The 25847-nt window shown below is 40.5% G+C and overlaps 1 protein-coding gene across 1 annotated transcript in view; it reads right to left on the bottom strand.

The window, feature by feature from the left end:
* igsf9bb (immunoglobulin superfamily, member 9Bb) overlaps nt 1-25847 on the bottom strand; it is a 163825-nt gene that overhangs the window by 68658 nt on the left and 69320 nt on the right. The window contains exon 4 of the mRNA XM_066708218.1: nt 6712-6863. Coding sequence (XP_066564315.1) covers nt 6712-6863 — 152 coding nt within the window. The remainder of the gene's footprint in view (nt 1-6711; nt 6864-25847) is intronic.

The raw sequence follows: 25847 nt of genomic DNA, 5'->3' as shown, positions 1-25847 counted from the left end.
TCTTAACTATACAGAGGTTTGTTGTTTTTTTTATAACAGATTATTTCTAAGAAATCATTGTCTGTTTCTTCTGCATGTGCCTCAGATGAAACCTCACACTGAACTTCCATTCAGGCTAAGTATATTAACAGTCAAAGAAGCCATTTGGGTAGATAGCACATCAAAGAAACAGAATTTGAGATCAGCAAATTTCCTGGATATTATTTTTCCTCCTATAGGAATTCAATATGCACTGCATTACTAATTTACAAGTCTAGACAATTCAAGTTCAAGGCAGCAGAAGAAGAAGAAAAAAACATGTATATAATATGGTTTATTTGCGTGTACAAAACATATTGAAGCACTGATTAATAAAAGCGATTCTTAATTATTATCCGCGGTTTCCATGTAGTGCTAACCATTTCTTGCTGCACTGTACTGATGGAAAAGCCCTCGAGTTGGCTGATTTCCCAACAGCTGCGCCACAGAAAATGTTGAGATGAGCAGTTTAGAAGCCGAGATCCTCCTGAATTATGCAATAGTTAATGAACGGGGCTGGAATGTAGTTTATCGATTCCAACCAATCATAAGCTGAAGGCTCTGACACCTGGAGTGATGCCATCCATCTCTGCTCCCCAGAGCTGCACGCTGCAGGAACGAGTGAACATCGGGGCAAATGGCCACTGGTGCTTCGCACGACACCCGACAGAGCAGCAGAGACGTTCATTTGTCAGGCCTGAGAGGCACTGCGGTGCCAGCTATGCTTGGCGCGCTGTCAATAGCCTATCTGCCTTTGGGGTTTGAATTTGCCGGTGGCAGATCGTTGTTAATTATCCAGAGGAGGAAGCTGCTGTCAGCACAGCACAGGTGTTAGAACTTACACCAGCCTATCAGCTGCTCTCCTCACATCATTGGGGCTCTCGTCGTTCTCAGCTGAGAAACTGACACCAGCGTGGCAGGCTAAAGTTTGGAAATGGCAGGACATAAACATAATTCCACATCAATGAACTAGCACCACGTCCAGGATGAGTCAGTCTTACCTGGGGGGAAGCTGAGCAACTGGGGGTGACAGGGGGCAAGGATGAACTACACATACATAAGCGCAGGGATGGCCTAACGGTTACCATTAGGTTATTAAGGACCATTATTTTGAAGTAATTGAGATTAATCTTGCACTACAATGGAAATTAGAGACCAAATTAGGGTTACATTTATGCCTGGGCTAGGGTTAAGGTTAGAGTCCCCAGTAAACTTAGGTTTTTGTTTAGGCTGGGACAGTGGTTCTACTGAGTAAACTAAATTGGGTGTAGATCTATATGGGTCTAAATCACATTGTAGCTGTGGCTAGGTTTGGGGTTCAGGCTGCTGTTTTTAATGCTTACCTTTAGTTTGTTTTTAGGGCATTATTTTCACTATTTAAATATCACACCAAAATAAAGTTTCACAGTTCAGAATTAAGATTCTCAGTATCATTTGAATGTAAGGATAAGGAACAGTTCTATAAGTATTAACTGAGGTTTGGACTTGCTGGTTTATGGCTGTCCAGGACAAGGGTTAGCCTAACCCCCAACCACAGACATTTAAAATTCAAAACCGTTTAAACCACAGTCTTGAGTTAAATCACGTGTACTTCGGCAAGAACGACCAACAGCGATGGAATTTTATTGGGCTGACTGAAATACTGTCATGACATGATTTAGTCAAGCCACGGACACAGCCATAAAGTGGAGGCCCAGCTGATAATAAAAAATACTTTTCTGTTAATTATAGCATGGATCTTGGCAATTCTACAGCACGTTAAACTGTTGTGATATATTATTTAAGGATGTGGTTGAAACTGAGACCTGCACTAGGACACTTGAATGCTGCCTACTAGTCTGGAATGATTGGATGTCTTTCACAGGTAGTTTAATCCACATCAGTTGTGGGGAAAAATAGTCATCCAACTTTCATGTTTATTACCCTAATGAGCATGGAGATGTTATTATTCCCAGCATGATATTATGGTGTATATGTTTCTAGTGGTAACTATCATAACATCCTTTACATTATTCAGTGACAGTTTAGTTATTTATTACACATCACCAGGTACAGAGAATTATTATGTTTTTTTTTTTCTCCCCCCATAAGTCCCAATGCATGTCATAGTTGCAAAGTCACATACACAGCTTTAAGGCAGTCACAGTGACAGCAACAACAAAATGAGAACTACAAACACTCAGAGAAAAGGTTTGCTGTGTTCTGCATTTTGCATCTTTCACACGTGTCACCACAAAAACTGTGCGATACTGATGGAAAATGAATAAGCCAGCTTTTCATGCCGGATAGTCTACAGTGGGAGGCATCAAAGCTTCTATAGCTTGTGCATTTATGAAGCCTGAAAAAATAAACCAAAACATATATAAAACATGGCAGGTCTGAAAAGAGATAGATGGAGATATGGAGAGTGTGAAGAAGAAAGAGTTGGGCTTCGTCACTTCTAAATAATTCAGGTTTTACAAGAGAGTGCCAAGGCTGAGTTCTACAGATCATAAACCTGAGGGGAGACATTGATCGACTGCAAGCATCACACAATGTAGCTTTCCTGGTCCAAGGTTTAGGATAAGATCATGCAAGACCCCTTCAGACATTCTCAGGTCAACACAACATCATATATTTGCTTGAGAGAATTCAAACTTTTCCCTCTTCCATCTCAACCAGAGATTCCGGGTTCTGTTCAGAGCTCTTTATTGTGCTAATCCAGGGGAATTACATCTAGTTTGGTTCTAAACCAGGTTACCATCCCTCATCATACAGGATGTGAGAGAGTGAACTGAGGTGGCCTCTCCCTCCTTCTAGACTCTGACTTTGTTCTCATCTCAGTTCTAAAGTGCTAAATAAGAAAACACAGACAGAATGCAGCTGAGAGCACAGTGCTTGCCAGGACACAAGTTCTCATTTCAATTCACTCTAACCTCCTGTAACCCAAAGTACAGCACACCAATTATTCATCATAAGGGTAAGTGACATCGCTCTCCGTGCAGCTGCAGGATTACATTGTGCACCCTAGCACTCTAATTAAGGCTTGATGAATTATTTTGTGCAGGATTAAGTTAACAACAGCCCACTAAATTTTTACAGGAGCTGCATAAAAAAATAATCAATCAAGTAGGGTTAGGCTGACGGATCGGGATAATTAAGCAATTACTCAGCAATTTCTAGGAAAAATAATAATTTAAATTCATTACAGAATGCATTGAGGGGCTGTGCTATTCAGCTTCAACCTCATGTTGGGCCGAATGTCCTGTTCCCAGGATCGAGGCGTCTTGACAGGAGGCTTAAAATAAAGGAATTCTGCTCAATGGGCTTGTTACACTTTCCACCATCGACCGCACACGCGGGTACTCTGAACTATAAATTAAAATGTTAGCCATTAACATATATGTAAAATGTACAGCCTACAATATCTCATTCTTCGGACATCCCCTCCCCCTCCCCCTCCCCTCTTTTTCAGCTCTTAAGTGAGGCTGTGTGAGCGTGCAGCTGTCCATTCAGACAGTCAAGTCAGCACAGTAGCTGAGTTTCCAATCACATCTGAAAGCACATCTGGTTAAACCGGCTGTGCTTAATTAGTCATTGTCCTGGTTCAAATAAATTATTGCACTGGTGATCTTCCTTTCAATTCACTTTGGAGAACTTCAGATGTCTTGGAAACATGGTGGAGTAGAAATCTGTGTGTTTTAAGTGGACAAAACCCCCAATATTACTATTACTACTTTAAGAGGCTCTACTTTTATTCATGTCACATTTATACATGGATACAGACTAGTCATATTGGAGGGTACATAATTTCATCATGTACAGGCAAACTCTCAGCACTTAAACACAAGAGGAAAGCAGCAGGCCATGTGCATTTATCCTCTAAACAAAAGGGGTTTCTTCCCTTCTTGTTGGCAGTGTGATCTGCACAACACAGTACTTTCCTAGTAGCACTGCAAAACTACAAGAAGTCCACAGTGACTCCTGCCTCTAGTGTTTGATATATCAAAGGCTAAGACTGCCTATGGGGACGCTTGAGGGAGCAACATTAAACATAAAAAAAGAGATTCCAGGAGAGAGACAGCCAAGTGAAAGAATTTAACACAAGACCGTCTGTATTGAAGAGTGGATGCAGAAATCATTGGTGAAGAAAAGCATGGGTTCCCTGCAGTGCTATGTGAGGAGTCAAAAATTGGTGGGGCAGCATTTACACACTCTTACAGTGTAATATTGCTGTTACAGGGTCCCAGAAATATATATGTTCCTTACAGTATTATTTAAATAAGTATCACTTTTTGTTTTTCTCTTCAATACTCAGCTTTCCCAGGGCTCGATCTGACTCTCAGCTGACACAACGTAAAAGCTGATAATTGCTCCACAGTGCTGCAGGAAACTAGTTTTTTTCTCTAAATGTTGTAACTTTCCATTTATTTCCTGACAAATCATACGTTGCCTTGAAGCAGATCAGATAGTTGTGCTGTGATTCCGTATTGCTGCCGGAAACGATAAAAATAACTACCGCGGCCTCGGTTCAAGTGAAGAAAATGTACCAGAATGCTTTATTTAGAAATCAGCTGTAGATCGTTAAAAAAAATAAAAATAAGTAAAAGCATTTGCATAGCTGATTACATTCTGGGAAGAATAGAGAAGATCACTGTTGCCTGAAAAGATGCAGGCGAAGAAGCTGAGTCATTTCGATTAAGCAGTAATGGTATCTCTAACAGCTAATTATTCACGCGCTCCTTTAAGGCCACTCAACCAAAATATTTTCATAGTCTATTACACTTATTCAAATGAGACAATGGCCGCTGTATTCTTCAGATTGCCCATTTTTATGAAAGGTACTTTCCCCAGAGCATAACTAACACATCTACAGTTTAACCAGGCACAGCAGAGGTCACATGCTTCATCTATACCTGCCATCCACATGAGTTTAATGCTTTATAAATTCCCCCAAACTGTCCCTTTAGAGCAGTTGTTTTCTACCGAATCCTCAGAGGTGGTGGAAAAGCCAAATCCTGTAGAGGGATGATAGTAGGAGTTGATATATAATAATGTATAACAGAGACGTTTTATGGACCTTTTCCCAAGTGATTATGTGACAGAGCCTTTGGCTCAGACGCTGCACAAGCTGAGGGGCTAGGGGCCAGAACAAAGATCGGACTGGAAGACAGGGGCAGCAGCATGCAGGGAGGATGAGGAATCTGCAGTGACCTGTCACTTCCGTGTGCATCAGATGCCATAAAACAGGAGTGGCAGCTCCAATCAACCAGTCAGTAAAAAGAAATGTCAGTCAACACCCGAGAAATAAATGTTAGATATAGCCGTGAGCAGGCTAGGACTTACAACAAAGAGAGATGAAGAAGAAAATGGCAAAAGAGAGAGACAGACAGAGAGAGAGAGGTGGGGGGGTAGATATGTATTTTAAAGCTTTAGCCATTCAAAGTGTTTCTGATCAATACTGTACAACACCTTACATGATACTATAAAAAGCAAGAAAATGAACCCAAATTAAATATCTCTCAGCTGCTCTTCTCTTTGAAACCTCTTTAATATGCCTCACACTTGCAATGAAACCTGCACATCTTCCTCAGAATGCTGTGGGAAAGGTCCTTTAGTGGGATTCTTCTGGTGTGAGACACATGCAGCAGGTTGCACACAACACAAACAAGCACCTTAGTTAATTAATTAATTAATTAATCCATTAATTAATTCATTTATTCATTGTGTACAGATTAACACATTTATGAAGGTAATGCAATGTGTAGCTAAACAATCCTACACAATTAATCCATAAAAGCAGTGGGACTCCAGAATGACTGGCGCTAATTAAGTATGATTATATCACACAGCACATAACAATCTATGATGGCATTATGAATCATAGCAATTGATCTAAGAGACCAAGAAGTGTAATTTACTCTGAACGTAACAGTACATGTGCTGTGTGGGATGTGTCTGGCCATTCCAGATACATCCCTTGCACCCTGTTCCCTTTGAGTGCTGCACTTAAGGTCAGTTCCTTGTGAACACGTATCCTTAAGAGCCAAGGAGAACCTGGAATGATTCCATTGGCAGCCTACAACTACAGAGCAGTTTCCAGGTTACTAAAATATTGGGATGAAGGTCAAAAGGTCTAGAGTGTCACAGAGATCATCTTTTCACTTGCTGTTGTTGTGTTTTTTCTCCTACTTCGTATTCATCACACGTCATCCCATCACCTGAAAACCAGCTCCCACATTCCCCTGTGGGAGGTACAACACACATGTGGAGATGTGTGCGGGATCACTCCCAGGCACTTTGAGAACTCCAGGGTTTCTCAGATGCTGCCATGGCAACCCTCCGGAGCACTGTACATCAAAAACAGAAAGTCGCCGTCATACAATTACACGTCTGCAATCCATATTGCGCCTTCCGGAGCTCGACTGCAGAGCAAGCTGCCCCGAGCGTCTGAGCTGCAAAGTGTCTTGCCACCTTTTGACACCTCCTCAGATGACACCTCTGGACTGTTCTAATCTTCTCATATACCATAACTGTATCCCCTCATGCAAATTAAGTTCTTGTCCTTGGTGTCGTTACATCTTGCAGAAGTGTATGTATGTGTAGAGAACAGAACATAAGTGATGGTAAAAGCATGTCAGGCATTTGATAAACATTAATATGAACGGACAGATTGTCAGAACTACAGCAATGGCTATTTGGCCGACATCCTACCTTGTATTTGCCACTGTCCCCCAGGAGCTGACCCTCCCTCAGCCAGCTGACGACGGGTTTAGGATTGCCAAAGGCAGTGCAGCTCAGCGTGATGCTGCCCTCTTCCTTCGCTTCTACATACTGCGGTGGTGTCTCCGTGAACGTAGGGGGAGCTGTTAAAAATAAAATGAAGAGAAAATTCATCAGGCACGGCAGGCCTATCCAGGAAGTGCCCCCCAGGAACAGGAAACAGGAGCACTAAACATTCGCAGAGCCAACTGTATGCCCCAGTGCTTCAGTAGGATTTATATATCTGATCTCGGGGGAGAATTTGTTTTTATACTAAAAAAATGTATAGAATACAATATCACAGGATCTCGACAGATTGAATGTGACAGATAAAAAGGGTGAATTGAGTTTAAAACACTTTCTTCAACTAAGTGCCTGCACACTCAGCCTGAGCTCGGGGAAGCAGCGAATCTTCAAATCTGTCAGAACTGTTCAACAAAATGAACAAAATGAGTTCACGCTTGGATTAAATGGAATTGTAAATGACCAAAAGAAAAAAGAAAGAAAAAAAACTGCAAGGCCCTTTGGATTTTAACACAAATTTCCTCCAACAAGGAGCACATTAGATTTGATTTGGCATAATGCTGCTTTTTAAAGAAAAAAGACATCTTGCACCTCACTCACTCAAGTGCTTTGCCAGAATCACCAATGTCCTCTGAATTCAGAGAGTGGTATGTTCTGCATTATTTCGCAGTGTCTGAAAAGCAGCCCAATGCAATTGATATGTTCAAACCCCCACTGACATGCATAACTACACTATATATATGGGGTGATTTTGCTAGTTCCCCTCTCTGGTTCTTTCTTCAGTGTGAATAATTTGTTTCTTTACTCTGCCTGCATTTCTCTGGGGCCGTTTCTTTTCCCAGTTCTTGATTTAGTAGCTGCAACATCGCCATTCCTCTCTTCCTCTCCTCTGTTTCAATAACTCACTGACTGAAAAGGTTGTCAGGTCCTGGAGCTTTAACTCTGGAGAGAAACTTGCAGATTCCCTTTCCACACTCCCAGAACAATCTGTTTTACTGCTTCAACTCGACTCCCTCCATCACTCCTTACAGAGTTACTTTGTATAATCTAAAGGATCATATTTAATTTCTCTCCCAAGCTTCTGTGTTATTCCCTTATATTGCTTCCACATTCTTTGCTAAGACTGTGAACTTTTAATTTCAAGAACTCCGGTTTGACCGATCCACAGTATTGATGGCCTTTGCAACTGAATGCAGAAGAAATCATCATGGCCATCAAAAGTGATGCAACACCAAACGTTTCCCTAATGTTCTGTATCAGATCAGTGAAGAAAAGAAAAAAAAGAAAGAAAAGCAGATAATACTTCCTTACTGGAGTTGGAAACTCTATAAAGGTTACGATGCAATGCATTCCCAATAGGAAAGACATTGAGTTTTCATAGCACCATGATTTCAAGTTCCTTGCTTTAAAAGGAAGAAGCCCTCTGGGTTTATTCATTATATATTTTTTTTTTAAAGGAGAGCCTTTGCCATTTGTCAAGATGTGCTGTAATTTGTATTCTCTTTGAAAAGGCAGCTGTGATGGCTCCAGGTCCATCTCGGAGCGTGAAATGCATTAGGACTTTGATTACAGCCTGTATACCTCTTTAAGCCCGTTTAATTCAAATGAAATTCTTCACTTCCTTTTGGCGCAAAGAAATTTACAGACGGCATGCTTCTAAACAGATTACCTGCTCCACCATCTAACATTTCCCTTTATAAACCGACTGAAGGGCATATCTTCCATCTCAATTCCCCTATTAACATAATCACTTTCCAAGCAAGTTTTATTTCCATATTCCCATTATCTGCAGACAGAGCTCCCCCATAAAATATATTTAATATATTTACATTATATAAACCTAACATACATATATATGTGTGTGTGTGGTGTTCCATATGTAACACCAGCGTTGCAGCAAATGACAATTAACACTTGCACCTGCCAAGCATTGTGTTGAAGCAATCAATCTTTTGAGCTGTAGTGAAATCCTGATGAGTGCACAATAATACAATTCATATTAAAAGCTAACTCACTGTAGGGCAGGTTCATGGGGCAGCAGGCTCCCCAGTAGCCTTTGTCAGACAGAGGCTCCAATGACAACAAGAGGAGGAATTGTTTTCGTTCTCATTGCAAGATCTCTGTCAGCGTGGTGTCCGGGGGACGGTGTTGTCACTGTGCACCCAGCGTTGTATATTTGTGAACTCCTTTAGTATGGCAGGAACAGGTTTTAACATTAACACCTCCAGGTCTCGGTTGTTATCACATCTTTGGTTTCTGGAAGGGACGTAGCAAAAGCCAACAGTGATAAACCGTTGCTTGTTTAGATTTCATTGCTTGTTTAGATTTAGGTGTCATGCAGTCCAGACAACCAGCTAGCATAGCTCACTGAAACGGAAATCAGCCTGAGCAAATGTGCTCTGTGACGATTACCTAGATTTCTGTATGTAAGGTGGAGAGGTTCAAAGAATCAGGACTTGATTATTTTTATTACATTTGTTGTTGGAGAAGAGCTTAATACTTTTTAATATTTGACAGAAAACTGCACCTTAATTACAATATTTTTTCATTAAGCACTATCTGATAGATTGCTGTGTGACATTTTCTGAATAGTTTTTAGTTTTCCAATAATTTATTTTAAAAAATCTGTATTTCAGTGAGCTTCACAAAACCTAATTATATTGTTTTGCTTCTATTCATGTGTATTCACCCTGCCACCCAGTAATTTAGGTCATCAGGAGCCAGTGGGATATTTGCTCCCAGTTCCCATTCTACATCTGCTGTATAGTAAACATAAGGGGCAATTAGGAGCTATCAACATCTGGCTCTGGTGCCACTACTAAACCTGTCCCCTCCTCAGGCTCCTGCCTTTCTCTCTACTGCTGCCCTCCCCTTCCTTTACAATGGTCTTATAAGACCAATGTGCACAACAAAAAAACAAAATGTTGCAGATTCCTTGTCTTCGTCCAATAAGTGTGAAATTATGGTAGATACGGCCAAATCAGTACACATCCATAAACTGCACTTGTTTAAAATGTAGAGATGGATCCCCCCCCTGTCATCTGCCATTTTTAAAATGGTTCTGTATAATTCAGTGGTGCTGGTCATGTTTGTAAAGCTGAAACAACACCATCAAAAGCAACAAAGCAATAATCAATCGTGTTTAATATTAAATTGCATTTTCTATGTCTCATCATTCACCTTTCACGCAGGAAAATGCTTAAACTGTCAGTGCATTCCCCTCCACCAGGCATAATAGCCTACACTCCCATTTTCCTCGACAGTAACGTCCACCAATGACACTTTTACAGCCAGCCTCGAGAGGTCATTAAAAGGAATATTGCTAAATGAATCCAAATCACTGGCTAACAGTTCCAGAAGGACAATGATGTACAATCGTTTAAGACAAGCCACATTTCAGCACTGAGAGCATAATTAAACCAATGTCCGTGGAAGATTTACTCCTTAAACGTTTAATTCATTAACAGATGCAGTGTATTGACAAAACTCCAAACTGTAATCTGTCTCACCTGGAAATTAATTGTCTTTTACATACAGGGTTTTGCATACTAATGTAGCTATAATACTATACACCATGAAGGAATTTCTTAAAAAATCAAATCAAACACTTTACTATATTATAATATACTATAATACTACTAATAATAACAACATCTCATTAATAAAAACAGATTTACTAACAATACCTACAGACAGTAAGGGGATTGCATTAGAAAATAAAATGTCTATGGGTTTGCTAGTAACTTCTGTTATTTTCTGTCTGTTGTAACCACAGCATACTATACAGCTTCTCTATTTAGTTAATAGTCATGAAGAAGAAGGAAAATTGAGAGAATGAAGGGAATAGACCAATTATCTTTTAGTTTTGTGGAGAGTTTAGCCAGTTAGATATAATTATATTGAAGAAGATGACCAAGCTGTATAAATTGAATTTAACAAAAGTTGATGTTAATGGAAAAGCTAAACATGCTTGGTATGTAGTACAGCCAAAGGGGCTGAGGGGGAGGGGGTTGTTAGAGAAAAAAAAAGCAGTAGGAAGAATAAGAAAAGTGGGTAATGTGGCATCCAGGGTGGGATAACACATCTGAAAATTGTCCCCATCCAGCCTGCATGTCACGAGGACAGCTCTACACACCCTACCTTGACTGGATGAATGGAGAAATAGAAACGGACCACCTAACAAGCAGTGCCTTATTCACAGTGGCACTTGTGTGATGAAATGCCACGTTCAGTTAGACAAAAGATTTTGGAAGGGAATGGATGGATGGCAGCTATGAAAGGTGCATGCTGAACACTTCCATATTTTGCAGAAGACAGTATGCGATTGGCAGGGGGGTTCCTGAGAATGAGCCGAGTCTGCTGGGGCCAGCGTCTGCAATGCAACAGCAGGCCTTTCGTGACAGGCCATGAAACAAGCTGGACCATAAAAGCTTGAGATATTTACACTTGGGCTGGAACAGGGGGACGATATAGCCCGCCTTGGTTAAAGTTACAAGCACAATGGCGTTCTGTGCGGAGGAACAGCGGCCAGGGGAGAGATAATCACAGCTGGTGAGAGAAGGGAGATCAGGTGAAAGGGGGAGAGGTCTCCACAGAGACAGCAATACCTCATGACATGATTGAAGTGGGACTCCAACACCTCTACTTCACACACTACCTCCCAGAAAGGCCCAGGGGCTTGAGAGAAGACTGAGTGCATTCAACAAGGATTCCTGTGCATTATAAGTAACAGGGCACTTCTCCTACATCCACAATGACACAATGATAGCAGCAACACACTGTGGTGCTACAACAGTGTGGGTAAACAGTGCTTTAGTAAAATGAAGGTCGACAACACCTTCTGAACCTCTCCAGACATGAGGCTCCAACATTCATCCTTTCCCTGCTCTTCTGCATTTCTGAAGAAATAGCACGTTTAACTGAGACTCCCCCCCTCCCCCCAGGACCTCTGTTTTAAGTCATTTATAAATAGTGATTTAATGGCATTTGTTTTCCGCGTCAGCCATCTGGGCATGAGCTTGACGTCTGCGTTTCTAAATGGCCCTCCTCTTCCCTCTTCTCTTTCTCCCTGTCTCTCTTTTTCTCTCTCAGCTCTTTAATGTCTGCCTGCCCTCTGAGCTCTGATATGAAAAGCTGCCAGCACTGAGACTGCTCCTCAGAGAATCCCTATCTTTCCTTTATCATAGCATTTGGGCAGATTTCTGTATCAAAACAAAAAAGCGAGAGAGAGAGGAGAGAAGAGGAGAGGGAGAGTACAAGGAAGACTTTAATCAGCCAGTTTATTTTTCGGAGAATTGCAAAGAACTCATGTTTATTGTATACCTCCCTACTGGATCACTAGAATTATGTTTTCCAGCCTTCCTCCTTCTCTCTCTTAGCTAAACCATACAAAATCATACTGACTTCAAAGCAGTCCTTTTAAATTGAATAATTTTCAATAGCAAATATTTTGAGCTACATTTCCTACATCTTGGCCCAAGAGCTCAATTTGCCCCACTTTCTTTCTTTCTCCAACAGTTGATTAAGTCTGCTGATTATTTTTAGTATGAGCTACTTTAAATACAAAAGAAAGAGTTCTATCATTCATTGATGCTATGCAGACATTGCAGAAAAAAACAGGTCTACATGGTGTCAGGTTTCTCTGTGGCTCATGCAGGAAAGTGCAGGATCAGCACGTGCCAAGCACTCCCCGCTGGTGGTCAACAGTGCTGATTAGTGGTGCAGTGCTGGTCTGCACAGGATGGACAAGGGTCTTCAGAGGGGTGCAGAACTTGGTGAGGAGGCAGTGAGCACTCCCACCTGTTCAGGGACTGTGGGACTAGGTAGTTCCAATCACAGATAGCCAAGCATGTCTGCTGCTCAGTATGAAAGCCTAGTGAGATTTGTTTTGTATTTGTTAAATAAGACAGACCCTCAGCAGCTTCACTGCGAGGAAAGCTATACTACAGATGGTATTTCTGCTCCACTGCAGACATTTGTTAAGGAGTGCTTGCTCCAATGACTCTGCAGCAACCAGCTGAACCAAAAAGAGTAGCCCATTCACTTTTGGTGTGAAATACACTTTGAGGAGTCTCAGAAAAATGTAATAAATTAATCAATTTAAAACTTTATTTTTTATAAGGAAGAAGTCGTCAGAAAGCCTGCTTGATCTAGTGCATGACTAACAGTTGAGTTAACCCTCTATTTGTATGCAAAAACTGGTCTAGTTATCACACCCACTAAATCTAAATCTTTCATGGAGAGTTATTCATCTTGAACAGAAGCTCTTTTTACAGCTCCACCGCTGGCAAAGCACAGCCAATGAGTGCCATCTGTGCTGACCTGGTTTTGTCGTTTGGACACCTGCCGTATCAGAATGGAGATGAAGCCACCATAACTTTCTAATTTTGGCAGGAAGCTCTGAGCACCAGAAGGGAATCAAAGCGCAAGTGTATGCAAATGCTAGAACGCACAGGAAACATTTGCTTTGAGATTCTTGTGGCGTACAAACCAGCGAGCACCTGCACTGATGCCAAAAGAGCCCTTTTGATAAAAGTGATTAAGGAGCGAGGCAGAATACAAAGCTGAATGAGGGCATCCTCAGTCCTAAAATTAGCTTTTTTTTTTTTCTTCAGAGCTGTGTAGTTATTTTGTGCCTTGGATTTATTATTGGAGAAACAATTACCTTAGTTGATTGGTGGATTTAAATCCATTTCTTCTCAATGTGAAATGCCACGCCACCATGGTCCTCTTCTCAGCCTGATGGCCCCCCTGTTCAAGAGCTAAACATGCACATGCACCAACAACTGAGCTAACAAAACAATGACATCAGGGCTTACACATCCATGCGCTTATGTAACCGTTTTCATGAGGGACGATTAAAACAGTGTGAAGAACAGAGTTAAAAAAAGAAGCCGCCATACTGAGCAAGCTGTGTGAATCTACACAGATGTTAATTCCTCCCCTCCCTTCACAGTGGTACAGGTGTGATTTAATTGGCAGAAAAAACACTTCTGCAGGAGTCTGCTGACTGATCGCTTCGAGCCAAACGCACATGAGCAGAAGGGTTTGGGTAACTTTACCGACACCACGTACTGCGCGCTGTGTTAAAGGATGAACCTTTCTCTCCGTCGCGTCAACGCCAGATGACATGAAAGCTGGCTCATGCTCACAAGGAATGGATCAAGTTTAAAGCAATCTCACAAGCTTGCTGAATGAAAAACACAAGGTCAGATACATGGATGGCTTTCAGCGCCCAGCAGAGGAAGCAAGTGTTGACTTAAAATGATGACACAATTCTATCAGCTGGTGCGCTGAAATGCACCCAAACAAGAGCATACTGGAACAACATGGTTTTCTGATTATGTTCTCCATTGCAGCTGAATACGAAAGATGTGCTTTGGACTACATTCGCTTGTTAAATGGTTCTTCATTTACAATAAAGAAGATATGTGCGCTTGTAATGGGAATGCAGATAGTGACAGCTGAATATTGGCCTTTCAAAGAAAATGAACGGACATGGCCTTCTGAGAAAAAGCAACGATATTTACACCTTCCTCAACACACAATACCACTAACTTCTACACAAATTAACTTCCAATATATATAGATATGTCTTAATAATGCACCAGACAGGTTTGTGGATAAAAATGAATCATGAACAATAAATAACTCCTATCGTGGTATGTCATGCCGATAGTTCAGGTTCACGGATGCATCAAACCGAGGAGTTAACAGACTGAATTAGACTGGTGTTAGTGTTGTGGCCGTTCATATCCTCCATCTCTACATCTTTCAAGGTGTCATCGATCTACTTGCAAGTGGCCCTTCAACAGACCAATATCAATGACAAAACTCCACTTACCGAGAAGCAGGATAAAAGCATCTGAAAGCACAACCACAGGTTTGCACAGAAACAAATCCAGACGGCTTTTACATTTGACGACAAGTTGTCTTGAGTACGTCTCAGCAGTTATACAAATGAACAAGAGTGGGGTAGCTGCTAGGAAAGATAGGATAGGCGGGGTGAAGTGTGGTGAGGCATAGAGGAGATGGAATCTGGGCTAGATTACATTACATTTCGCTTATGGAGAGCCAATGATTCACTATAATTTGGGAATCCATTTTCATCATCACATTTTTTTTTGAGAGAGAAATACTGGAGAGCAGAAATCATTTAGGGCAGAGTACTCAACACCAGTCAACACATGTGAAGCATATGTCCAACTAATAATGATTGAGGTCCATATTGCATGTAGCTAAAAACCCTGGACAATTGCCAGGTTTCAGATCTCAGCAGGCCTCCATATTAAGCCCAGCTTTGGCCCCCCACCCCAGGACACAAATCTCACAAAAGTATTATCATTTATTTTCCAGAAGGATTGCGTTGAGTATATCAGAAATATATTTAATCTGTGATCAGGGTCAATGAATGGGATGTATTAAACAACGGTAGGTCATAAAAATGTCATCTCAACAGCTATATACACAAGCACTGGGCAAACAAGCAAGCATGCCAGTGAACAAAAAAAAAATAAGCAATCAAAAAGTCTCCTAAGACTGCACATAGGTACTAATAGTAGGCCTGATCTTGTAATGTCTTGTAAGAGAAGCAGTTCTAAACTATTGTAAACATCTCAGGTATGTAAACCAGTTTAAAGGTCCATATTATTTTGTTGGTTGCCAGACATTCCAAACCATCAACACTGTCCTTCTCTGTTAGGATGTCCATGTCCATTCATTACTTCAGCTTAGAGAAATATTTTTGTTCTGCAAAATGCTAAGCCACTAAGCCTGAGTCTCAGAGAGTATGAAATATATATATACATATATATAATATTTATTTTGTTTGTTTCTGAACTATTAACCTAAAAGGAAGGAGCTCAGCGTGTGAAAAAGGCATGCGTGTGGTTTTATGACTTTTCATCACGCGGCTCTGTGGAATTATGTAGATGAGAACTATCAGGATGTTACTAAAAGCCTGACGGACAGAGCACTGCCCAGATATAAGAAGCTCTGTGAGTCTCACTTGACAACGGCCTCCATTTGAATTTAACCTGAATGTACGGAAACATGGATGTGAACACACAAATGAAAATAAAAACAATTTAATGAAACAACGCAAGTTCTCAAAGAGGCGATTCCCCTCCATACGTGCTCAGGGTGAAAGATAAGAGCCAACTCCATTAAAAAAAATAATGGTTTGAAAGCGCGCCAGGTCACACAGATTGAGGTGAAGACATGCACGTCAGTATGCCTTCGCTGGCTCTACCTCTCATGCTGGTTTCATGCACAGGGCAGGAACTCGGTCAGCTGCAGTATGTTCACACATGCTGTGGATTATAGCAGTCCAAAGACAGAGCTTTGAAGTTTGTGCACAGCAAACCAGAATGATCACACAGGGATAGAAAATCCCTAGGCAGTAATAACGATGGGCATATATTCAAAATTAATACCAGAGGATTTATCCTGGTCAGATAGCATTGCATTCTGTAGGCACCCAGATAGACAAGTCCTTGCAACTGAAATAAACATAAGGCTTATTAGGACAAAAACGCCCACTTATGCACAGTGGTACATTTTATTACCATTCACAATAATACATTGTGCATGATACACTGTATTAGCCAAAAAATTGAGTTAATCACTGTCTACTCAAAGCGTTAGTCTAGAGATTCTGAAAATGAAAAATGAAGATAACAAATGGAGAAGAGGTTAGAAAAAACATGCATGCATCTCCAAATCTGTATAAAATAAAATAATAAACAAAACTTTGTGCAAAGGTGGTTTGATGATAATTATAAGTGTTGTCTCTCTGTAAGGCCTTCAGAGACGTTTAACACATTTTCCATATCTCAACCTCAATCTGAACAAAATGAATCAGAATTTCCCTCATGACGGTTTTGATTAAATGGCTTCCAAAACAACTCGCAGAGCGATCTCCCCATGTGTGCATTTTACTATAGATTATCCCAAGCCTCATAATGCGCCTAGTTTAGCGCTTAAAAGGTTGGGATAAAGCCTGCCAAACACATTTCACATCAATGCTGATGCGACCCTGTGCTTTTTCGAGATCGGCCCCCATTAAGGCTGCACTCGTTTTGCCACCTTCTACTCTGCAACACGTCAGTGGCAGAGCTGTGGCATCAAATCCAAACAGACACAGTAAAGGTAACAGCCTTTCTGCAGTGCTATTGAGAGAGTCTGACATCCTTTTTGGAAACAGCTCAGAAGATACACAATGATCTAGCCCTAGGAAGGAACAGTCTCAAAAGTAGATTTGCAGCTGTGTGGTGATTTAAGGCGTTTTGTGACATTAGCCATTGATGGACAATAACCGGTATTGCACATGCATCCGAAACAAGCTTAATGGAATGTGTGCTTTATCAGTTCTATGTCCTGTTCAGGTGAGTTCAGGTTGTTTTGCTGTTGATGTTTGAATTTTAAATTTTATGTAGAAAAATATATTTCAAAAATCACCTGCTACTATTATCATCAATTCTGCTAAGAAACATGATGGACACTGTCCACTAGCCTAGGTTAACCTAGTACAGTTATAGTAATAGTATCATAACAAGGTGTAAGTGGAAAAAATATAATTACTTAAAACTGAAAATAATACTTAGATTAAAAACAGTGAACATTTACATATACATACCTTCTGTATGTTCCTTCCATGAAATTAAATTCACTGAAGTCTACTGTGCACTGACTAAATATCAGTTTTTTCTGATTTACATCTTTGAGTTAGAGAGATCAATGTAACTCCAAATTGCCCCTGTTCATAGCAATGAACCCACGTGCAGTATGATGGGATATCACGATAAGGCTGTCTGACATCAGAATGACGAACACGCGTCCGAACATGCGTCAAACAATACAATGGAGTGGGATAAATTGAAAACAAATTCACAATGAATGAAAATAAAGGTATTTAATAGTTATTTTCCAAAGAAAGTCCAATTGAAGTCCTCTTTAACAATGTTGTTATGGGTTTCTCAAAACTAATAAAACAACTAGGCTTATACATTTATTAAAAAATACACGGCATGTAAAGTTACTTTAGTTTTAGATTTAAGGTACATGGAGGCGTTTATAAATGTATAATAATCAACATATAAACATTGAATTATTAATTTACAAAGGGCTGCTCTTTGTGTTTATAACAAATTAGTAAAGGGAAGTACTATAAGGTTATTTATATTTTGGGTTAGAAACCAATTTATACATGTATTTGTGTACCTCAATGGACCAGAAAAAAAATCAAAAATAAAATAACTCACAAAACAGTCAAGAACAGTCTTAGAAGATTGTGTGAACACTTTCTTGTTGGTGATGTGGCACTGCTTGCTAAACTAATCATAACTGAGTCAAGGCAAATAAATGACAGAAAATGTGTATGGCAACTTCTCTGTTTCAGCACCCTCGCCAACACAGTGTGTGACACAACCAGACATCTCTCAATTCTCCTTGACGCCAGCAGAACAAAAAAAAAGAGAGACAGCTCATAACATAAAATACACAAATATAATAATGGGGGGGGGGCGGGGGAGATAAAACAAAAAAATCACGATCACTGAATAAGCAGTATTTTGCTCACAGCAAACAATGCAATAGAGACGGTAATATCACACATATAAATATATATTTTCTTTATCTTTTCGTTCTTCAGATCTACCCTCATCTCTCAATCTCACCGCATTATGAAGCAGCTGATTCAATTACTTTGCCTTGAATCCACACCTCTGCTCACTAACAAGATAACTCAATTCCAGGAGAATCAGCCTCTCTCCATGGCTTTATTGGGTTACACATCACTGTACCTCCCGCCCAGCTGCTCTACTTTAAACGGGCATGGCCTTGCGTGGGGATCTCAGACCTGCTGTGGACTGATCCCCTGACATCAGCTGGAAAGCTGGGCGGTGCGGTGTGGTGCAGAGCTGCAGAATCACAGTCTTCTAAATATAGACAGTCTGCTGGACTCCAATCCTGACCTGAGCTAAAATCGCTGTTACTATGGTACATTTAGCCCTGCAGTGCTGAAGGGATGCTGCCACTTGTGGGAAAGTCCTTTCTCTATGACTGTGACGGCATGCATCCCTGCCACACCCAGACAGCAGGATACAGGGACAGATTACCTTGTCAAGGTCCTATTCTTGCACATAGAATTATCCATTAGCCTTAGATAGTACTTGTCTCCTTTTGAGGAATGGGCTTGATATTGTATGTGGTCAAAGGCTGGGTGCAGTTATTTTTGTTAGTCTTGCACCCACCTGGAACTTTAATGCTGTACTTCATGAGGTAAATAGAACCCAAAACTGAGCAAAAGTCAGGGTATTTTGCAGGAGAACCACGTGGGAGTGTGCACTGCTGTAACACCTCACAGATTTGACCAAAATGTGGCAATGGAGAAGACAATGGTCTGGCAGCAGGGCCATAGCCAGGGTTTAGAAATTAGTGAGGTTCAGATTTTTTCTTCCTTTAATAGAGCTTATTTATGGCAATTCATACCAAAATTACATCTAAACACAACCAAAGTTATACACTACAGTCACACAAACTCATTATCTATAATAAAATACATACAGAGGGACTTGTTGGCAAAAATACTTTTATTAAAGCTGCACAATCTCTTCCTGTGTGTGTGTGTGTGTGTGTGTGTCTGTGTTGTGACAGAGAGGGAGACAGAGAAGAGAGATAGATAGTAAAAAGAAAGGGAGAGAGAAAGTCAGGAGAAGATAAACTATTTTGAAAAGGACTATTTGATTACATCAGTTTTCATATTCTCTTATGTAAAAACTGAGATTATACTGTGCGCTAACTATGTAAAGTGACAATACAGATGCAAAAAATGAGATCCACAGCATTATGCAGATACTATAATGTTAGCCATAATGTGCATTAATGTCAGTGCCACTTATATACAGTTTGGAACAAAAACTTTTCAACCAGGCCAACCCCCTCTGAGATTAATAAATTGCAATTTACAGACTTTCAAGAGTGATCTCTCTTCAATCACAGATAAATGATTGCTCCAAGAAGGCCATAATTATATTCAAAGTGGCTCTTAAAAGGGTCCTACCTAGCAGTGAAGGCTTGAACCGGGCAGTGGGCAAAGCAATGTTTGGCTGAAGAACACACTAACTACATTTACTACATTTACATTTACATTAACTATATTTACTAAGGGTTTGAATTAATTGATTCCTGCACATGTTAACAAGCTAGTTAGCCATCATAACCTCAAGCCAGCTAGCCTTGCTTGAGTCCTTAACCTTAACTGTTACTACTTCAAATATATGAAATGCTACATACTGTATCAACATTGATGCTCTAGTTAATGAACGCTTCTTAGCAATAACTTATCTTTTACAGGGTCGCCTACTTAGTTTGGGTACCTGGCTGTAGTGAGATTTTGATGTCATGGGCTTAATAATGTGAACGAGCAGTTGTGCACTTAATCATGTGCACATATTTGGTATCAATTCAGGGTCCCCTCATCTCCTTCTCTCTCTTTTAGCTTCTAAAAATACCTCAATAAACTCAACCGGAATAACAGAGTTGATAAGTCTTTCTTGAAAACATACATAGTATTAGTAGCTAGCTACCTAGTTGCATAGAAAAAACGAATGCCATTGTTTAGCGTTGCTTTCTTTCTTCTCTCGTGCTGTGCACTTAAGGTTAGCTTAATGTAAACTAAGTTACATTATATATACAGTTAGTTTATAGCAAACACCCTGGGTTACTTACTTAATTCATGATTGTTAGCTGTCCTAGTCACATACCTTGGTTCATGCCAGGTTAGTTCGACATTGAACTGTGGCTGGACTGCTTGATCCCGGCCGGCTGTGAACTTGAGCAGCTGTCCAATCAACACAGAGATAAGCATCACACACCAATCAGAGAGTCATTTAAGATCTCTATGGAAACACCTGCTGTGAGGATAGACCCGATGTTTTCAACTCCTGATTATACAGTTAAATAGCGCCGATTGTTTTTTTTATTAGAAAAATGTTTATAGGTAGACATTTTTTTTAAAAATAATTACCGAGGTGCAGACCTCGGTGACCTCATAGTTGGCAACGACCCTGTCTGGCAGGGAACAAATTACAGTTAAATAGACGTGTTCACACAACAGTGTTTTAATATGCTAAATGCTGAATTAAGTTATTAGGCTTTTTCGTTTAATTTTTCATCATTACAGTTTTTACAGTTACACCATCAGTTACAAAGTGATAATGAAAAAGGTTTGTAGAGAGAAAATGAGGATGCTGAAGATAAAAAAGCCCCATGAAAAGCACTTTTCTGGAAATCAGAACATACACCAGAGTGTCTAATCCTGACAGGCTCACGCTGATGGCGATCTGGAAGGTCACCCGTGACAGCGGCGCTGAGAGGCAGGGATATCTATGCACAGTCAGGCCGTTTATCCTGCAGATGTGTGGTGTCTCGTACTGCAGAGGATCAATTGGTTCCTTCACATTTTGCTTTTTAATTTCATTTTTCATGATACACATATATAAGCACCTTAAGAGTCCTGATCTGCTTACATGAGTAATCCTTAGCTTTCCTCCTTTTTATTATTTCCCAGCTATCAGTTCTTCTGGCATATAGCTAATTTCCAACATCAGCATTATGTATTCCCAGCAGTCAGAGCAGGTTGGCAGTACTGAGACCAACAGTAATAGATACCTACATTTATTATTTGTGCCAATGCCTCCGAAGAAAGAGCAAGCGAGATCGCATCACAGAGAGACTGTTAGGTGTCCTTAGTTGTGCTTTTATACTGTGTGGATCCACTGAACACCATGACGTTGTTGTATGAATTATCAAATTAATTTTAATTAAGGTACACTTATTAAACGCAGAGTGCCAAAAGCGTTCAAAGAGTAATTGGAGCAAACATCAAAATTAGACTTTTCAGCATAAGCCTATTGAAAAGTTCTACAATGGCTTCTAATTTACTAGCTACAAAGGAAACGCAACTGAGGTAAGAAAGGAAACAAGCTGTTTTTTTCTTAACACTTTTTTTCCATACCCCTGCATTACTTTAATGGAGATTTTAACCTCTTGTTTTGTCAGAGTTGTGTTTCTGCCACAATAAGGGAAAGCAAAGTGGAAACCAGATATTAATTTGTGAAAGAAAACAAGATTTTTTTTTTACTACTATTCATTATGACTAACTACTTCTCTTTGTATTAAATGTTCTATTCTTCGCAGAATGTGTAACACAAAAATATGTTTTGCTGTTTGTTCAGTTGCTTTAATACAGTGTTTATACAAGCATGCAGCAGAATGAAATGGCATTTCTTTTGAAAGTCCAACAGAAGTTGGCAAAAACTTTTAGTTCCACAAACTTGGAACATTTACAAGTAAATTGAGACAAAGCCATTCTTAGTGCCGAGGCAACTGGAATATGCAACATTTGGAATTTCTGCATTCCTTTCCAGAAGACACTCCACATCCCAGAGCAGCACAGAGTACAGAACCCAAGGAGATTAAAGAAGGGATCTCTGATTCGGCAGCAGTTCTGCAGCAGCAGGGTGCATTAAGAATCTGGGGGCCAAGCATGGTAACTCCATCATGACACAACTGTCTGCAGATTATGCTTAAAATAACTGCTTAGTTGCCACATTTTGTGCTGCAGCGAGGGAAGCATGCAGCGAAAAAATTGAGATCTGGACTCTGGAGTGGAGGGTTGTGGGTTCAATCTCAGGTGGAAGACACTGATGTTGTACCCTTGAGCAAGGCACTGGCTGCATCCAAAACGATATACTATATACTACGTACTAAAGTTACACTGAAGTTTGGACACACTAATTATGTCATCAAATATTGCCATGTTGAACTTTCCTTTCGCGGTTTAATGACGACTTCCTGTAAACAAAAACAATTCTGGTGACTATTTATTTCTACTCATATCAATAATTCTTAACATGCCTAGTCTATCTGTAAAGCTTTTGCTACTTACAATTGAAAATGGAGTTGTCCACCCATTTCACAGACATGAAATGACCACATCAGATATGCCCCCTTTTTTACACATGGCCTTATGGGATTTGAAAAGTGTCCAGTGCTACCATACTTCATTTTCAAAATGAAAGAAGTATCCATCCGGGTACTTTTCACATACTATTATATTCATACTGTGTATTTGGACATACTACAAATGGTGGCATACTGTTTTGGCATACTATTTAGTAAGCTACTGTACCTAGATTGCTCCAGCAAAAACTCAGCTGTATAAATGGGTAATTTAATGCAACAAATAATGTGATCAATTGTAAGTCACCCTGGATAAGGGCATTTGCTAAGAAATATAATAATAACTACAGGGATAGGCAAGGAATTGGGCAATACTGTAGCACCTGAGGGATCTGCAGCAACATGTAAGCAAGGATCAACTGTCCACAAAGGGGCTCCTGATATATTTATTTCTCTCTCATTGGATTTATCTAGAATCAGCCTCACTTTACATAGAAATTGGATTTTCACTGTTTTCATTGTATCCCCCCCAACCGATATTAATGCATTGCTGTCATGACAAGCGCCTGGGATGAGGTAATAACACAACCCATTGGCAATCCTCTCCTGTCTCTGTTCACGGGTAGAGAGAATAAGGCGGCTGAATAAACAATATCTGTCTGAAAAGCAGGCCCATCCAAGTCTCCATTAACTAGCCTTATGAACTCACTGCTACTCAACTGAGGAGGATTTGAGAAGATCTTTGTTTGCTTGTTTGTTTTGACAGGCAGGGCTTGAGAAATGTAGCTGGATTTACTTTAAAGTGACAAAATATAGATTTAATATTGCATGAAAGAGATCCTTCTTGTCACATTTTGCAACTCTTCCACACAAAGCTGTTGCAACATGATATTCTTCACTCACTGTAAGTATATAGCACTGTGTTGCCATTAAGAAAATCTTAACAGACACCAATCTGAATAATGAATCTCATGAACCTAATATGAGCTAAGCCTATAAACTGAATATTACATGCCATTCACACAGGGGAGAAAAACATGAAGCATCAAACTTGCCTAATAAACCAATAAGTCTTGCATCTTACATAGAAAAATTGTTCATTGTACATTGAAATAGCACATTTCAGGAGAACACTCAATATCCAGTAAAGTGATGGCACTAAATAGAATGCTTGATATACTTACAGTGAGGGAAAAAACTATTTGATCCCCTGCTGATTTTGTACATTTGCCCACTGACAAAGAAATGATCAGTCTATAATTTTAATGGTAGGTGTATTTTAACAGTGAGAGACAGAATAACAACAAAAAAATCCAGAAAAATGCATTTCAAAAATGTTATAAATTGATTTGCTTGTTAATGAGGGAAATAAGTATTTGATCCCCTATCAATCTGCAAGATTTCTGGCTCCCAGGTGTCTTTTAAAGGGAGTGCTCCTAATCTCAGCTCGTTACCTGTATAAAAGACACCTGTCCACAGAAGCAATCAATCAATCAGATTCCAAACTCTCCACCATGGCCAAGACCAAGCTGTCCAAGGATGTCAGGGACAAGATTGTAGACCTACACAGGGCTGGAATGGGCTACAAGACCATCGCCAAGCAGCTTGGTGAGAAGGTGACAACAGTTGGTGCGATTATTCGCAAATGGAAGAAACACAAAATAACTGTCAGTCTCCCTCGGTCTGGGGCTCCATGCAAGATCTCACCTCATGGAGTTTCAAAGATCATGAGAACGGTGAGGAATCAGCCCAGAACTACACGGGAGGATCTTGTTAATGATCTCAAGGCTGCTGGGACCATAGTCACCAAGAAAACAATTGGTAACACACTACGCCGTGAAGGACTGAAATCCTGCAGTGCCCGCAAGGCCCCCCTGCTCAAGAAAGCACATGTACAGGCCCGTCTGAAGTTTGCCAATGAACATCTGAATGATTCAGAGGAGAACTGGGTGAAAGTGTTGTGGTCAGATGAGACCAAAATCGAGCTCTTTGGCATCAACTCAACTCGCCGTGTTTGGAGGAGGAGGAATGACCCCAAGAACACCATCCCCACCGTCAAACATGGAGGTGGAAACATTATGCTTTGGGGGTGTTTTTCTGCTAAGGGGACAGGACAACTGCTCCGCATCAAAGGGATGATGGATGGGGCCATGTACCGTCAAATCTTGGGTGAGAACCTCCTTCCCTCAGCCAGGGCATTGAAAATGGGTCGTGGATGGGTATTCCAGCATGACAATGACCCAAAACACACAGCCAAGGCAACAAAGGAGTGGCTCAAGAAGAAGCACATTAAGGTCCTGGAGTGGCCTAGCCAGTCTCCAGACCTTAATCCCATAGAAGATCTGTGGAGGGAGCTGAAGGTTCGAGTTGCCAAACGTCAGCCTCAAAACCTTAATGACTTGGAGAGGATCTGCAAAGAGGAGTGGGACAAAATCCCTCCTGAGATGTGTGCAAACCTGGTGGCCAACTACAAGAAACGTCTGACCTCTGTGATTGCCAACAAGGGTTTTGCCACCAAGTACTAAGTTGAAGGGGTCAAATACTTATTTCCCTCATTAACATGCAAATCAATTTATAACTTTTTTGAAATGCATTTTTCTTGATTTTTTTGTTGTTATTCTGTCTCTCACTGTTAAAATACACCTACCATTAAAATTATAGACTGATCATTTCTTTGTCAGTGGGCAAACGTACAAAATCAGCAGGGGATCAAATACTTTTTTCCCTCACTGTACTTTTATTCCTAGACGGACATAAGGTGTACATCACACACACAGGGTTTGTATAAACTAACTCGTATTGGCACTATCACTCTCATGAAACCCAATTAGGCGAGCTGAGTGACAGATCTCCAGAAAAGAAAAAGACAGTGAGTGTCAGGGAAAATCCACCAAATCCAAGTTTTACACTCTAGCTTGCCTGTCATATGTAAATACAGAGCTTGGAGCTTCCTTGTTAGCAGAGTCCAGCGTCTGTAGACCTGGTCTGCCTCCAGCGATGGCCATGTATAGCATGAGAGGCTCCACCCAGTCAGCCTCTTCAACTTTTTGAAAGGCAATTTGAGCAGTAAGATTAGGCTATTCTCTCTTCTCTTATTCCCT

This window comes from Amia ocellicauda, chromosome 1 (assembly GCF_036373705.1).
Source record: "Amia ocellicauda isolate fAmiCal2 chromosome 1, fAmiCal2.hap1, whole genome shotgun sequence".
In the NCBI taxonomy this organism is placed as follows: Eukaryota; Metazoa; Chordata; class Actinopteri; order Amiiformes; family Amiidae; genus Amia; species Amia ocellicauda.
This window is presented reverse-complemented; position numbering and strand designations above follow the sequence as displayed.